This window comes from Xiphophorus maculatus, chromosome 3 (assembly GCF_002775205.1).
Source record: "Xiphophorus maculatus strain JP 163 A chromosome 3, X_maculatus-5.0-male, whole genome shotgun sequence".
Lineage (NCBI taxonomy): Eukaryota > Metazoa > Chordata > Actinopteri > Cyprinodontiformes > Poeciliidae > Xiphophorus > Xiphophorus maculatus.
The window spans coordinates 23,679,952-23,697,444 of NC_036445.1; the positions used below are offsets into that span (position 1 = coordinate 23,679,952).

General features: G+C 38.0%; 1 protein-coding gene across 1 annotated transcript in view; it reads right to left on the minus strand.

The window, feature by feature from the left end:
• The window catches only part of LOC102230266 (exostosin-1b-like), a 33,714-nt gene that overhangs the window by 13,172 nt on the left and 3,049 nt on the right, over positions 1-17,493 (minus strand). The window contains exon 2 of the mRNA XM_014468760.2: positions 1,182-1,275. Coding sequence (XP_014324246.2) covers positions 1,182-1,275 — 94 coding nt within the window. The remainder of the gene's footprint in view (positions 1-1,181; positions 1,276-17,493) is intronic.

A 17,493-nucleotide genomic window follows, 5' to 3' on the forward strand; every position in this document is an offset into this window, starting at 1 on the left:
TATTTTGTTTTCCACAAGTTGAAGAAACGTATTAATAAAGAGTCAGAAAAAGAGTAGGTGGGTGAAGAGCCAGAAGTGAAAAGAAGACTCCAACATGAGAGACATAATGACAGGGCGAGGACACACAGTCAGAGGCAGCAAAAGAAAAAACAAAAACAAAAAAAAAACTGGAAGCACAATAACAAAGTGACTGACAGTGTGGGAGACGGCCTGTGGGGCCGACTCGGTGCTTTTCTATTCAGTTTAAGATACACCGGTTTTTGGCTTTTTCTCTGAACGCCAGGGCAGACATGCCACAATGACAGTTTTTTTAAAAAACCACCAAAAAAAGAAAGAAAAATGGTCAGAATGGTTAACTACATTAATGTTCAGCAAAACCTGGAACATCTATGACTGTTTATCTTTGGGGCGTCTTGGGAGGTAATTAAACATACACAAATTCAGCTGGTAAGAAGAGATTCCAGCGCCAGAAATCCATCTTTCTGAGAGAATGGTGCTTACATCTCTGCTGTTGATGGACTAACTAATTACACAACACATATTTGCATTTTGTATTAGCGCTGAGTAAAAGAGCAAACCGAATTAAAATTCCTACCACTATGCAGAGCAAATACTTATTTGATATGCATTCTAACTGTTTCAACTGTTTAACTGGGAATAGGCCTGTCACAATAGCAAATTTTGCTGGCTGATAAATTGTCCCTGTAATTACTGTGATAAACAATAACATTGTTGTTTTGACTATATTCGAGACATAGCAAATGACATAATAATGCAAGTAAAACCTCTAAAAGATCAGTAAACTTTAATTTTGTAAAGAACCCTTAACACTGGAACATATTATAAATATCTCAACTAAAACACAACAACCAAAAACAACAAATAAAAAACAGAACTCAAAATTACACAAAACAGAAAATAAAATTAAGTTTGAGGTCTCTAAACAAAAAATATTAATCATCATAATGGAAATGATCAACTTGATTTTAATTCATCTTCTGATTAATTTATGAAATGCGTATTGGGACTAGCCGTTACTATTCAGTTTATATTTTATTTTAGAAAACGTACAAAAAAATGCTAAGCAGTTATCCTGAAATGGTGGCAGTTTTAGAAACACGTAAAAAGTGAAAACATGTCTGAGATGCTCCCATTGGAAGATGTGTTTGAGTATCACTCACCTGCAGAGCCTCTAAGAAACGAAAGGAGCCCAGCCTGCGACCCCGAGGAACCAGGCAGAACGTGGAGTTGTACAGCATCTCTCTGTAGTCATACCTGCACAACAATGGAGAAAGACAAATTTTACGCTCACAAGACAAAAAAAAAACATGGAAGAGTTCCAGAACGTTGACTGAGCATGGAATTCCTAGAAAGCATCCATATTTTTTTTAGCAAAAATCCAATCTCAGATGTCGATTGTTCTCCCCTTTAAGCATGGGTGCCCTCTCACCTGCCCGTCTAAAACCTGCATGCTTTTCCTTCTCCAATTCAGCCCTCAGTCAACACCGGCTCTGATTAGGAAAGCTGCTTGGAATTCCTTTCCCCGATAATGTATGTATGCAGGCGAGAGGAAAGGTGTTCTTTTTCTGTTCTGCCTTGTTAGGCTTTAGGTTGGGGTCCATTAAGTAGGACCGAAAATTTGAAAGTGTAATTTTTCCGGGTCTTATTTTTCCGCCCTCCCAACAGCCACACATGCAAATGTGTGCTGCGAAGTGAAGCCGCAGTCACATTTGCAAGACGTAACGAATGTAAAAGTAAGGAGCAAATAGCTAGAGACACACTGCAGACTCCTTGAGCCATTTTACCGAGCGTCTCTTACCTGATGTTTGTTTATGCAAACTTATTATAACCGATACCAGACTCCAAGCCCTTATGCACCGTGAAAATGTCATGCTGTTTGCTCCTGGCACATCTCAGATAGTCACAACTTCTTTCATGTTTTAAGGCTTGATCGGTTTATGAAAAAGCAGCATTAAATTATGCCATCGAAACACTGATTAGAAAGTAGACATTAACAGCAAAACTCTTGGATGTTTATCACAGCTAATGTGGTTTTTCCAGCATGTCGAACATTTTAAGGAAGCTTTTTCTATCAGAATGTCTTCAGAGCTGATGTGACTCCACTCCAGTCAGCATTACTATCTGGACATATCTGTTAAAAAGTATAAATTGTGCAAACACGATTTTTAAATTCAGATATTGTTGCTGGATAGTTTAAAATAAATTTTTTTTTAAAAAGTTAGCGTTTTCATAAATTCATTGTAATACTTCTCGAAGGAAAAAAAAAAAGAGGTTGTTTCTTTACTTATTCTGATCATTTTTGGAGTAGTCTAGCCGACCCAGATCGACTGATGAGTTCTACATCAAGGTGTCTCATGTTTTTCCAGCTATGGACTCCAGCGGTCCGAGTTTTGTAGAGCAGTGGATTGCTGTGGGAAAGACATCAATTTAACATCAACTCCAGGGGCATTTATTGGTTTAATTTATGGTTAAACAATATATTGGTATTAACATCGTATCAGCTGATGGTGGTCTATTTTTTTTTATACAAATCTGTATTAGTCATGCATGTAAAATTGAGGAAGTCTTATTGCGGTTTATGTTTCTGGACGGAAAGGAGGTTGGGTCATGCGACAATGATGCTGCGGTTGTTTTTTAGCTGATGTCAGTGGTGTGGTTGTTTTCTTAATGTTGAAAAGGTACGGAAAGTATCAAAAAAGATAAATGTTGGCCACAACTGGAATTTTTATATTTTAAATCAGCCCGGATTTCCACATCAGTGAATCCCTACTTCAAATCTTTAGTTTCTGAGCCGATGCTGAACTCTGTGATGTCCCACTTTTAAGTTTTTATTTCTCTCATACTGCATCTGTTGAGACACATAATTAACATAATTAACCTTGCCAATAATTTTTTAACAAAAGGTCTAAGAGCCAAAGAATCAAATGATCAACTATTGTTAGAGACAGCACTACTGAATCTCTGCCACAGAGAACCACTGGGGAAACAGGATTCACCACACAGTATGGAGACATTTCTGCAAACGCTCTAGATTACAGTTCCAACTTTCAAAAGAACAGAATCAGCAGGGGAGATTGTTGGAACCAGAGAGAAAAAAAAACACGTAAAGTTAAAGCAGTTTGTGTAGTGGAGATGTTGCTTTGGAAGACTGTGTGCACTGCTCTCGGTGTGGTCCGACTTATGTGAGAGAAGGGGGGGAAAAAAAGGTTTTATCTACTCAACTGCAGCCCTTTTAAAACATTAAAAGGGCTGCAAACCTCAGAAGCAGCATGAGGACTGAATCGAACAGGGATGGATGCATAATATAATTGCTTCTCTACTGCTTGTAGGATTAATGTTTCTCTCTCCCATTTTCTGCAGTAAGTTTAATACATGTTTATTTTTATTTTAGTTGTGTGAATAATTTGTTAAATTCCTTAATCACAAAGTCAGAAAAACAAAAAACAGACTCAAACATGTCAGTTGGTGATGGACAATCTCTGCTATACCCAAACTAAACCAACTATCCAAACTAAACTAACACAGATTCAGATCCATTTCTGGCCCAGATTTGTGGTAAAACTCAAGAGTTTGCCAATGCAAACTTGGACAGAACCAGATGTTCCCCCTCCTTTCTTCCCTTTTCTTCCAGATGGCAGCCTCTGGGTGCTACTGGATGTCAGTGGAGATTTAAAGGCATATGTACGAAACCCATCTTCCACTGGAGCCACATCGGGTACCTTCAGCTCTATTTTCCCCACTCACTGCTGCTCTTATGTCACACAAAAAAATAACAGTTGTCAGTGAGGATGTTTTCGTACACCACGCGCCTCGCAGTCATGTCGGATGTCAGCAATTAACACTGCATCGTACGAGGCAAACCCTGCCGCGTCCCATATTTTCAGCACGGCAGCATCCAGATGGTCGCTAGCGAGCGCAGGAGTTTTACAGCGCCCAGCTAATCATCATACTGTAATCACAAACTGTATAATCAGCTTATACATTTGTGCAACCTTCCTTTCAGTACATTTGTTTTGCCACAATCATTTTTATAGGTGGAACAGTGATGGAAATAGTGCCATGCTACTTTACATGAATTTATAAACTAGAATAAACAAAAACTACTTTGTGGCATATTGTGAATGCATATAATCTGAAGTAAGAATACATTATTGGTGAATATTTCAAGTGTTTTGAGGTACAAGTTCTGAACTCTTGCAACAGCAGAGCTGCTGCTGGTCGGTCTGCAGTGCTTCATTCAGAGTGACGGCATGTGGTGAACATTCAAACCCCACTGAGGTTTAAACCCAGACCGACTGTCCAATCAGAGTGACCACACTGTGGACTTTCTTTGACCATCCAGGAGCTGCTGACTGGCTGGGAAACTGAAGTGCTTTTATATGGCTGCTTCCTTTGTGCAGTCAGTGACAATTTAATGAGGGGGTGGGGGGACCGGGTAAAAAGCTATACTAAAAAACTATAGCGTTCCGGTTGTTTGACAGATAGTCAAAGCAATGATTGTTAGGTTTTCAGAGTTTTTTTCACACACTGGATGCAAATAAAATCAACGATTTGGGCTTGCAGAAATACATATTTAATCAAGGTTTTGTATTAAAATGTCACTGCTGTTTGCAATACACTCCTATTCAAGCTCTGAAACTTAATGCAATATTGATGCGTGATACACAGCAATCGCCACGGACTGCTTAGATGCAATATTTGGTAGGACATAATATTTAAAGTGCCATGCATGCATATAGTGCAAGTCAATGATGTACTAGACATCTTGTAAAGATTTTAACTGCCATATTTGAGGTGTCGTTTTTATGACTGAGACCCTAAAACTTACAGAGGAGTGATAAATAACATGCAGGGCTCATATAAGCAATCTAATCTCTAAAGAAATAAAGAAAAATTAACCAAGTTTCCATAGAGAGACAAGATAATCAATTTTCTACAACTACAAAAGAACAGATGTGTACATTCAGCTAGTGCTGCTTTTTAATTACAGGAATGTAGGCTAGGTCAATAATTAAACAGTCCAATGCTGGAACACGTCTCAATCTTGTAGCTCACTCTCTGTGAAATAAAGAATAAAGTTCTATTGGCAGAAAATGAGCAAATCTTCACATTTAATGCACTGAGGAACTTATATTAGGCTAGTCATTCATCAACAGAAGCAAATGGCTTTCGATACAGAAAAAAGCATCAAGATTCAAAAAGAAAGGAACAACAAGGTCAAGCAAAAAAAAAAAAAACATCAAGCAGTATCCTAGCAACAAGGATGGATGGTGTGAAAAAGCAAATGCGTGGCTCACTTAGTCAGTTGGAGGAGACTCAGAGGAACAGTGTTGGTCTTCTATGATCTCTGCAAAGGACCGCACACACACATGTAACCCAAAAACTGAGAGGGAAGTGTTAACCAAAGAGGCACTGCCACTTCTAATGAGCTTCAGGGTTGAGATGGATGAAGTCTTGGTGTTAAAAGTGAAGCCAATGCTGGAATACCTTCGACTACCTTCAAAGATAAGAAAGTAACCCGAAATGATTCAATCACAAGTTTGTCTTTGTTCAAATAAACTGTATTTTTGATTAGCTCAGATTATAAACCAAACGGTCATAAACTGTAAGATCTGAACATTTTTTAATCATCAAAATGTTTACAAATGCACTGTTGTCACTGCGATAAGATTCATGTTTTTTTAAAACACTCTTCATTGTGGACGCCATTAATGAAGGAAAAAAAAAAAAAGAGAGAAAACCGCTACAATATTGTGTTTAAAAAAAAACATCAAACAAAGAATTGGGATGTATGATGCTGTCAAAAGCAACCCGTTCTTTACTCCCCGTCGACTCATCATGGTCAAACGCTCCTGAATCAAATAGCGAAATTACAGCTTCAGTCTACAGTAAGAAAGTCTGCCTAATAATTTACTTTTCTTTGTCTTAATACAGAAAGGCATCTCAAACACTGAAATCTGCGACATCTGTTCCACAACCATAGTAAAAAATTGCTTTACACCAACAGTTTTCTCACAAAACAGCATGATGTTTCTGCCTCTACTATAAATATTTGATTGCTAACAGGAAGACCATAAATATTTTCAATGCTGTTCTTATAAATTTCTATATCCTCCCTCTAAGAGACAAATCAGACTTGGCAACGCAAAGTTGAAAAATTTATTTATATATTTTTTAAATCAGAGATTGGCCCGATATTTTCTGATCAGTGCACCGCTTTTAATCACCATTAAAATGCCCATTTAAAAACAAAGAAGCAACAGACATCACTACCTTTCATCCATGGTGACATTTTTACTTAAATATAGAAATAAAAATAGGTCGGAAAGAGCATAATATTAACCACAGCAACACTGGTAATAATCATCTCCCAGCCTGTGATGAGTTTCAGAAATGCTAAAAGTAAGGAACACAGTTAAAATGTGTTGGCGATTTATGCTCCTCAAATCTACTTGTACATCACAGGCAAGTCCTGATCATTTCAGTTCACTTAATAATCACTTAATCTGCAACATATATGAATGTAATCAGGAACAAATGAGAATCATTTTTGCAACAGTCACATGTCCACAGCTCTGATCCTTCAAATCTTACAAGAACTCAGCTTTTCTTTTCTTTTTTGCAAAATTACTTTCATTCCACTTGTCAGATGTGTATTAGCTACAGGACGCCAGTACGATTTAGTCATTTTTTCGTTTCTTACCAGACCTTAGTTCAACATGCCTATTCTTTGATATTGTACACAATGTACAAATGAAGTATGGTGCGTTTATCTAAAATGACAACTCTCATAAATCGTAAACAAAGAATAACTTTCCAAGATGAACTTAGTTCCCGAAAGGAAAATTATAGCAGCTCTAAAACCAGCTTCCGCTCTCTCCTTCCCCCTATTATTTCAGAGTGACTTCACATTTAATTTTATGCTCCCTCTTTACTGTCACAGTTACGCTACATTGATAGGCTGTTGCCAGGAACACAAGCTTAAGCCAGAGGAATTTCAGGCTGAAAGCCACCAAGTGAAAGTGAGCGTCAATAGATTAGGAAGGGAAGGAAGGGGAAAACAGCAGCTGAGAAATATACACTGGATCCAAGTTGAGAAAAGCCGGGAGGCATCTCTGGCGAGAATGTCACAACTCAAACACACGGATAGAGCTTTATTTTAGTCCAAGCCTGCATCAGAGCAACCTAAATTATTCAAGAATCCCCACTGATGTAGCTGTTGGAGCCAGAAATCAAATCCAACAAACTCTGAGGTAAAACCTGTACTTCCTTTTCAAACCAATTTGAGCACTTCTTTAATTTACAAGTCACCACAAGGCTATTTTTCAGAGCTAGTGCTAGCAAATAGAAAGGTCTCCGTTCTGGTTTGGTCCGGTCTTTCAAAATCAGAAAGAGCATCAGGTAACTGTGGGCAGCGATTCCTGAAAAATGTGGAAACGTGATACACGAGCCACGGTTTTATAGGGCTTGCAGAGTCCTGGATTCCTCCTATAGGAAGCTCAGTTGTTGTCAGGATTCAAATTACACTGGGAGACTAGGTCTGGCAATACAATCCAGCTGAAAGCTTCTTGTTTTAGACATGGGAGAATATAATCTTTAACGGTAAGAATGACTGCGCCTGCTACGATGCTTAAAATAGTCGGTAGCCTGAAGGTGCCATGTCACAGATTAATGAATAAGGCCATCGTAATGAGGTTCACTCTACTATTTTGTCTTAATGGTGTACTTAATCATGGCTGTTTCACCTGCAGCTATGGGATTTTTTTTTCTTTGGCATTTTATAAAATGACTTCATTATTCGCATTGTATGGCAGAACAGCTATGGTTTCAAGAAAACAGTGAATCATGTTGGTGAACCTATAAAAAGTTCCAACTCATTTTTCCATTGGAAAACATACTTTTCCAGATGCAAATTACAATTTTTTTTCTATAGTTTTTAAGACATTCAGGGCATTTCAAGTAGAAAATGTTAACCTTGAAATTCTAATTTTATCTTTTGGTTCCATAAATCATGAAACAAAAATGCAGCAACTGGCTTCTGATTTTTTTTAGTTTGGTATAACAATATGTCAGTAATGATTTTTGTTCAAACAATCTTAAAAACTGTGACTCTTGTAGATTATTACATTTTTTTGTCTGGAGATCCAGACAACAGTTAATTTCAATGCTTTGCCAGTTTTAAGGACCACTTCATCCCAAGTATAAATCTAAAGTGTAGTGTTTGGGAAATAGCTCCTTTTTGATGTTTGAATTCCGATATTCTTAAACTTTTCCAATCACTGCTAAGAGGTTGAAAAAAGCATTACCCAGAGTCAAATCAGAAGAGTAGGGTAGTACCAAAATAGCTTTAGTGAAAAAAAAAAAACTACAAAAAAATCTCTACTCATTTCCTCAAGGTACCTTGGACTTACTCATCTCCCTGCGGTTAATGAGTTCAAAGAGAGCTTCATAAAACATTTATCAACACACAGACAGGGTCTACATCAGAACCACATTACCCTACCTGAGGTTAATTCACTGGAATATTATTCTTTGAGTCTTTTATCTCTCTACTTTATTCTTTGCTTTCAAATCTCCATCCATTTTAAGCTCCCTCTATAAACCAGAAAAAAGAAAAATCCTTTTCCCCTTCACATAGCCCACAGAGATATAGTACAACTATTCAATCACTTTTACACGATTGCTAAAGTACAGCATATAAAAGGTTGAAACTTAACATATGAATTTGGGAATGACAAAATGTAGAGGGGGGGAATAACCCTGAAGTCTTTGTAAATATCTCACAAGTTTATGTCTGAATGGAACTTGAAGGGCAAAGTCCAGAGGTTATTTAGAAGTGCAGAAACGTATCTGTCAAGGTCACGTTCCTTAGAGCTCGGAGGTTGGATGAAAGATGGATGGAGCAAGAGATAAACGGCTGTAACGGTCCATAATGAAAAATTTAGATTCAATGACAGAGGGAAGCCACACGGAAAAAGAATTATCCTGCATGTATAATGGAAAGGACGAGAAAAGAAGGTGGCGGGATGCAAAGAATGATGTAGCATAAAGGCAACAAGAATATCAACAACTAGGAAAACAGAAGAAATAACACATATATAGATTCATGTAAAACATTTGAAAATTAATTGGCGGAGATGGGGAGAAAGAACAAACAAATAAAGTGAAATGTATTTCTAACCATAAACAGCAACATATTGATGTGTGGACGGCTTCTAATTAGTTTTTCTTTTGTTCATTGATCAGAAAATCTCATTCCAGTCAGCCTCCACAGAGACGGTCTTCCTCGTCTAATGAAAACAGCAAGACAAAAAGGATGGTCAGGGAGACGGACCCATCTTAGATCAGACGATGGGGCGTTATCAGCCGAGTCTGCTATCAACGCAGCATCAAACCTGCAGGCTGCGTCTGAGCCGATACTCATTGTAGGGACATGAATAAAGCTAATGCCGAGCTGCAAGGGATGGGATTTCTCTGGATTAACTTTCCTTTGTAATATTTTGTGATTATTTTCTGGAAAATATGCAACACGGAGTGCTTTGGAATAAATTTTATATTTGTACGTTAACAAATGTGACTGGTTCTAGGGAAGATTTTTTTTTTTCCTCAATGAAAGAGTGCAGATTTCCATAATAGTTTTGGTGAGGGACATGAGAACAGCTGATATTAGTTGTTTATTTAGCTGTCTAGATTAGCTAGCCTGCACTCCGCTGCTTAACATACATCACTCTAGCTTTGCAGCAAGCCAATTTAAAAAAAATAAATAAATCGGATTGGAGAGTTGTACCATGAAAAAACAGAAAAGAGATGTTTTTGTGTGACTCAGACATAAAACATAAGGCTATTTAGCTTAAATGATTTCAGCTTTCACCTGTCAAAATGTAGAAAAGAAAATTTGTTTAACCTTTCAGGGAAGTTTTACTTCTAAAGAAGGGGTGTACACCTCATTTTCTATGGACATAAAAAAACACTTATAAACTTGTGCATAAATACCATTTTTATTTCATCACAGATACAAAAGAACATTTTGAGAAGCCCATCGAACCCATAGATAACTGTGATGCCTCTAATGTTCTGGCAAGGCAGCAAAACTAATCCGAAGAGGAGCTTCATTTTGCGGCAGAAAGTGTAAATTAGTGTCTTGCCAAGTCAAGCTGCCAAAAGTGAAGTGTAAACACAGTCTTGTAACTCTCAAGAGGGAAAAGATTATTACTGCGCAATTACGAGACCACAGAGAGGGAAGCCCAACTGCTTCAGTGGCAGAAAGCGAGATTACAGGGTGGAGGCTGCACAGATGATGATAGATAAAGTGAAAAATGCTGCCGTTTTCCCATACAATGTGAACAAATTGCAGGAGCTAGCAGAAATCGGTGGCACTTTGATGATATGTTGGCAACGCTCCTCAATATAGAAGATAAGGAGGGAGAGGAGAGGATGTGTTGGGTGTGTTATAAAAGCTCTTTAAAAATATTAACAGTATTTTGGGAAAGTTCAACATTTTTTGCTGTTGTAGCCACTTCAGAAACTTTTTAAATTATTAATCAAAAGCCTGATGACAACGGTACAAGGAAGACATCAGAATGAGTCAGTGATTTTATTGTCAATATATTGATATAGGTCTTGCTTAATCAGCAAGACTTTTAATATTTATAGGTTTTAATGATTAAGAATGTACACAACAGATCAGTTTCCAGTATCAAGGCATTAGAAAGCTTTTTACACTCAGTTTTACTTTATTAAAATGATAAATACATGTAGTTTTCTCAGGAATAGGTTTGATTATTGAAGACATTCTCTAAATTCTGAAAATGTTTATTCACTCTTGTTTAGGTCTTCACATACAAAACACAACAAACGCCTCTCAAAATGACTGTTTAGCAGACACTGCCTCAAAATGTTAAAGAAATTAATTGATTTTTTTAACCCCTTAAATCATTGCCACAGTTACATAAAACAACCGACCAACTTTTAACCCTGCCACAGTCAAAATGTGCCTTTCTCTGATTCAGTCTGTTTCTATGCATCGATATTAATGGATAACCATTGTGGCACAATATTCCTTGGTAACCAGTCAGATGTGGGCAGTTTACTGTACCAACATACACACTAAATATTGAGGTTTGAAGCCAAAAGATGCTTCAAAACCAGGACATTAATAAACGCATGGGACTCTTGTTAGTGTTACTACTATAACCTTACATTCCTACAAATAGTCACAAAAGACATCCACTGGATATGATCTCCACTCTCAGATATATTGCAGGTTTATTGATGTCATCCAATGCAGCAGTATGGCTAGCACAGCATATCCACCTAACATCCTTCATAAACTCAATGTGCCAGACAAGCACAAGGTTTGAAGATCACACCGTACACAGTACAGCATTACTCCATAGGGTAGCAGAATGCCTTTATATTATCTCACGCACTGACCTGGAACTAGATTTTATCAATTGATAATGAAATCTATTGTCACGACTGCTGCAGCCTGAATCGCTATCAAACTGTGTGAGTCATAGCAACGAACACCATTCAGTGACAGAGATAGGTGTGTGTTTTTTTCCCTAGAGATAAAGCTAAACATGACGTTTAGGTGAAAACTGCATCAGTGAAGGACAAATGAAGATATCCAGCCATGATATATTCAAGGTGATCATTTGTGCTAGAGATTACCTTCCTCACACCGTGTTGGTTAAAGCCCTTATCTGACAAAGTGCTGCACAAGGAGGACAGCAAAAGATACCAAATATGTGTGTGGACATATTTGTGTGCTGGTTTTATCTGGGGATTTAAAACCACAACTCGGCCAAGAGTGACCAACAGAGTGGCTGCTTATTTCTCTGACTGCCTGGTACAGTTTCCAAGGCAGAACAGTGTGACAACGGAATAATGATGTTTTCCAACTATTTTTGACAATCAACAGAGATAGTGACTAAAAACTAATTGACATCAACTTTCGTAGCACCAAGTTTTATCTCTGTGCCATCTCCTCTACCATGGCAACTGAGGGATTACAATCCTACAAGCTTTGCCTTTGAGCCGGTCCTCGGTTCTGCATGTAGCACTCACAACACACTTCGTCGTACATGGCCAGCTAAGCACTACTTCAACGATTCGCTGATGAGTCAGCGCCATTAAACTACATCTTTGACCTTAAAGGCTCCACTTGCAGCACTTCTGATAATGATGGTGGAGTAAGCTATGAAATATTAATAAATCTATCATTTTGAGCCCTTCATTAATGCCACTAAAGGCATTTTACTTTGGGAGGTTGGCCAATTTTATTCTAGACACATCAGCTAATTCCTTCACTCCCATCGTCATGACACTGAGCCAGACCACGGTACCTTGTGCACCAGTTTTAGGAAACCTGTCTTAAAAAATTACTCCTCCATTCCTACACTTCAACCTGCTTATTTTCAAACAATGTTGGCATGGCTGCCGTCTTTGAATTTGACAGTCTTATATCTTCTTGTCATAAAAAGTACAGAGATAAAAGCCGTTTTACATCATCTCAGCTTTTAACTATAAAGTTCTGCCTTGGAAAAATAAAAAGATAACATTCCCTGTACAAGAGATTAACAAAGTTAAAGAATTTGACAACAACCCTAATAAATGATGTCACAAGCAAATTACAGACAGTCCCCCCGGTAAACCACATTGGCTGACTTGCCGAGTAACAAGCAGCCCCTCACCTACTAATACCGTTAATCCAAAAAATCAGACAAGCTAGCAACAGTTTAAAGAGACAAACCAGACCATCGCGAAAACTGCACACATCCAGTTTTAGAACAAATAAATTTAAAAACATAAGAGCCAATAGGAAGCTATAGAGTAGCTTTTATTGAGGAGTTGCAAAGTTTAAAACATGACAAAAAAATTTATCCTTGGCACTTCTTGTTTTAAATATCACCACTGTTTTTGCACTGTCCTTTGCTCTTGTCTGCAGTGAACTCCCTTAGGCACTGAATTTGATGGATAATCATAAAAACTGCATTTTTACACTGGCATAATGACTGAAAACAATTTTACCATGACATTTAAAAAAAATCTTATCATGGCAACCCTTAAAGCCAGTTACCACTTCAATATTTACCTTATAAATAGAAGTTCCTGTAACTCTTAAATTTCACTCAAATTGTAATAGAGTCCAATTACAAAGAAATACAGCCACTGTTAAAGATAAGGAAAGATTATGAAATGTTCACTGAGTAATAGAAAAAGAATGACAGAAAACAAGTGCCATTGGTATGGCCTGGTGGTTACCAACTTCCGTCACGAGAGAAATACTGAAAACATTCAGATAAAAGCTGAAAACCAAGTGGAATTTGCTTGGTGAGAAAGCCTTGTGCAAATCAAGCTTATTACCTAATCATCTGTTTCTTCTTCATTCCAGGTGGTCATGCACTTCAGCTGCCACTTAAATTGTTGTATCTTAATTATTAACAACACTTCAAACAACTGGTAACATGTTAATAATACCAGTTCTACAAAATGATTTTTGAGAATTTCTTCCAAGATCTAAACAATATCCTTACTATAGACTTCCAAAATGGGTCACTGGAAAAGTGTATCCCCAGTAAAAGGCAAACTTTACAAGTAACCAAAAGTACTGATCGTTCCAGAGGCTGGGCAGTGCACCAATATAGGTTTATTAAAAACAAATGTCTGGTCTGTGTAGAGTGGTTTTGTGGTTTACCAGGCGTCTTCTCTGCACGCTGTATCATTTAGCTCTACGTAGAAGAGGCAGCTGGTGGGGTTATTGGAAGCATAGCAAAGATATATAGGACAGTAGCTGGAAGGGCCAAGCTAAAGTAGTAATTAATGACTGTTGACTGAAGGGGTCATTTTACAGCTAATCTGACAAAAGACTGCATAGAAACAGGCATTTAGAAGATGATCTTATTGGCTGAAGAGACTGGAACAAATTAATGGATGGGTCTCAATTGTGTTTAAATACTATCCTTTGACTTTTGACAGCCACACAGATCAGGTTTAAAGGAGGAAAGCCACTGAAAAATTATGACAAAATGACCAAGTACAGTACAATTTTTTTTAAATGGGGGTGGGGGGATTTAAGAAAAAAAAAACACTGATCCAATGTGTTGGAAATATAGATAAGATTAATGGGAAAAAAGTCAGATATAGTTCATGTGCAGGAACTTAGATCAGCTATCCTCCCCCATGGATTATCATTTTCCCCAAGCTTGTAAAGCCCGCATCAGGTTGGCTAGCAGCCCTCTGCCAGGGGCTTTGGCCAATACTGAGGATTAAAAATCCTCCAAGGCTATAAATACACCTAGCAGACTAACGTCAGCAGCCTGCCAGCTATTGCACTCACCTCATACGGCTGAATAGATGGCCATGTGTTTTCCCTCTTTTCTGCATTTTATTTTCAATCTATCTCATCACTTCTGAGAGGGCTTGTTTCCTTTGTGCTTCCATTTTCCTCCCCAACTTCCACTTGCATCTCAGTCTTCTGAGACTAAGCTTCCCCCCAACCTCTCAACCCCCAATCTTTCACTTTATCCCATACATGCTCTTGCACTTGGTAGTGCCTCCTAATTGGAAACAAGCTGTGAGAGGGCTTTCAGTCTGAGGTTAAAATTGCATCTGATCTGCCTCCTGCTGGTTCTCCCAGCAATCTCTCTCCTCTTCTCTCCCAGCAGCATTACTGGCTTGTGCACAGAGGCAGAGTACAAATATACAAGTACAGGGAGATGAGGGAAGGAAACTGTTGACTAAACCTTCGCGAGAGATGCTGGCAGAGATGTAAACAAGCAGGTCAGGGTCTTAATAGGTTTGCACAAATCATATTGAGGAGACTGAATTTTGTACTTCAACTGCTGGTAACTTAATTGCAATGAATAGCAAAGAATAAAATAATTCCCAGATAGCTTAAAGCAGTATGGGGAGCACTGTGTGGTATCTTTATGTAGTAACAACCAGTCAATCTATGGTGCATCAAAGTCTCGATTGAAAACTGACATGAATTTGACATGGGAATTATTGTGAGGGCTTACATTGACTCTATCATAACTTCCTTTTTTTGCACTGTGAGAGGATAAGAGGGATTAGTTGCACAAAAGACCACAGCCAGGCACAGAAACAATTACTTCCACCCAGTTAGATGCCAGACTGCACTGTCGGGCCCAGAGGGTCGTATAACAGGCCGCAGCAACTCTGTTACAACCAAAACCCTCACAGAAAAAAATTAATGAATCAAATGGTGGGAAAAAAATATGATACAGATTTAGGTCGTTCTCCACTTAAAGTAAGACTAGAACACAGGAACTCCGATCTAAATCCGTTAAAATGTAGGATTACAGTAAACTATTTATGTTTATAGAAAATTGGACATAAAAACACATCAAGCTGAAATGATGCACTGAATGACTTACGGTAAAATATTTGTTTACTGCATAGAACTGAATAACGTTGTCAAAGGTGCAGTCGCAAAACATAAAAATTTAAAGAAAAAAAAAAAACACAACAGTGCCAAATTTGTAATGACTAATTTAGAGAAAAGTGTGTCATACATAAGTTTAGCATAACAGCACAATATCAAACATAAAAACTCCAAAGTGGTGTTTATCCTTGAAGCAACAGGCAGATGTCAAACCCTAAATTATTAATAAAGTAAGATGGAAATACACTAAATGAGAATCCGTCAGTGGTCGCCTCAAATGCAACAATTCATTTTTCCAACACCCAACAAGTGGAGTGGAGATTAAGACCAGTTTTAACAATGTTTGCATTTGTTTTTATAAAAACAATCATAAGTCGGTGGCCTTCTATATTCCAATTCAAAATAACGCTGTCATGATTGATTATGTCAAAAACATAATGAAGTATTGGCGACCACATTGTTGCAGTCACGCACAACAAACACTACAAAGAAAATTTCCTGGAAAGAGTTGGTAGGCTGGGATGTGTGTGAAGCAAAAAAAGTGAGAAAGAGCTCTTTGTAGGTTTAAGTCGGAAAAAAATAAAAAACTGGTTGGGAACCTGTTTTTTTTTAGTTCTACACATTTATTCAATTACTTGATTAATGAAGGAACTATCCAATAGTATCCCTTTAACAAAAACAGGCAACAGCTGCAGCTCTTGCTATGACGTGAATAAGATTCCCTGTCTGCCAAAAGACTTCAGATGCATATGTTTGCATCGGCCATTTTCTGTAAAGCTAGATGCAGAACTGCGGTTTGTTCAAGTCACTGTTAAATAATCAATGACGCCATACGTCATGTGCTCTGGACAATCTGGGGTAGAGGTCACCCAACAAGAGGACCACCGGTTCCAACATTGGTATCACAGGTCCAAAGAATGTAAGTAGATATAAACACAAAGCTTGGCAATATCCAATAGTCACATTTGCAGAGTGCGGCGATTCAGAAAACATGGACACCTGATACTGTCAAAACAGAGTTCAGATGGAGCAGTTTGAGGAGATGGCAAATGGGCTTTTACTTTCAAGTCAGGATTCAGGACACTGCTGGTGTGTTTGTCAAAATGCCATTTATACACTTTAAACTTTAGACATCAAGCATGCTCATGGCGATCAGAGTCTGTGTGAATTTTGTCATTTTAAAGATGTAGCACTGGCAGAAAAAGTCTTGACACAAAACGATATAAACAATTTGGTACGTTTCAAAGATCTAACATCGCATTGAGAATCAAAGTAAAACCACTAGTTGGGTTTAAAGAAGGCACATTGAGTAAGAAGCACTTACTCTGGCTAAACAATGTAATTAAGCTGGATTGTCACACATTAGAAATTCATATCTTATTTGCTCCCCTTCTTAATAAAATGAATTGTCATCTGAGTTATAGATAATATTTCTACATGAAATCCCTTTCTGGTCACTCAGCAGGGAGCAATTAGTCCTCACTCAATGATACACAGATCAGATATTTTATGTCTTATAAGCCCAGGAACCATTGGTGGGGATAAAGTGATGAAAGTTCTTTTTTTTTTTTTAAAGAAAAAAAAAATGGGAGTTTGATTCCCAGTCCTGGTATATGCTGCTCTCCCCTTCTGTCTCTACCCATTTCCTGTATAAATACTGCAATTAAAGGGCACTGGTATCAAACAAAAAATAAAAATATAGCATAAAGTCAAAAGACAAGTCATTACCTTTTGGCCCCCCCAACATGTTGGGGTCAAACAGGACACTGGTCAAAGGCAGTGCATTCCTGGCTAATGCGATTGGGCTTGTCTGGGAAATGATTGAGCAAACAGAAGCCAGAGTGGCTTCCCCTAACTGGCACCAGAGCTTTGTCACTGCTAATCCAGTCCAAAGATCTCCAATCAAACACCATCAGTAAAAACATGGCACAGCCCTGGCCGACAAAACCTGAATCCCACTGTCCACTGTTCATCAGATTTGAGCTCAGAAAATGACCTGGCTGACACCAGGAAATGATTCCAGAGCTGCATTTCTGTTCTGTGGAGTATTCTCTTAATAAAGA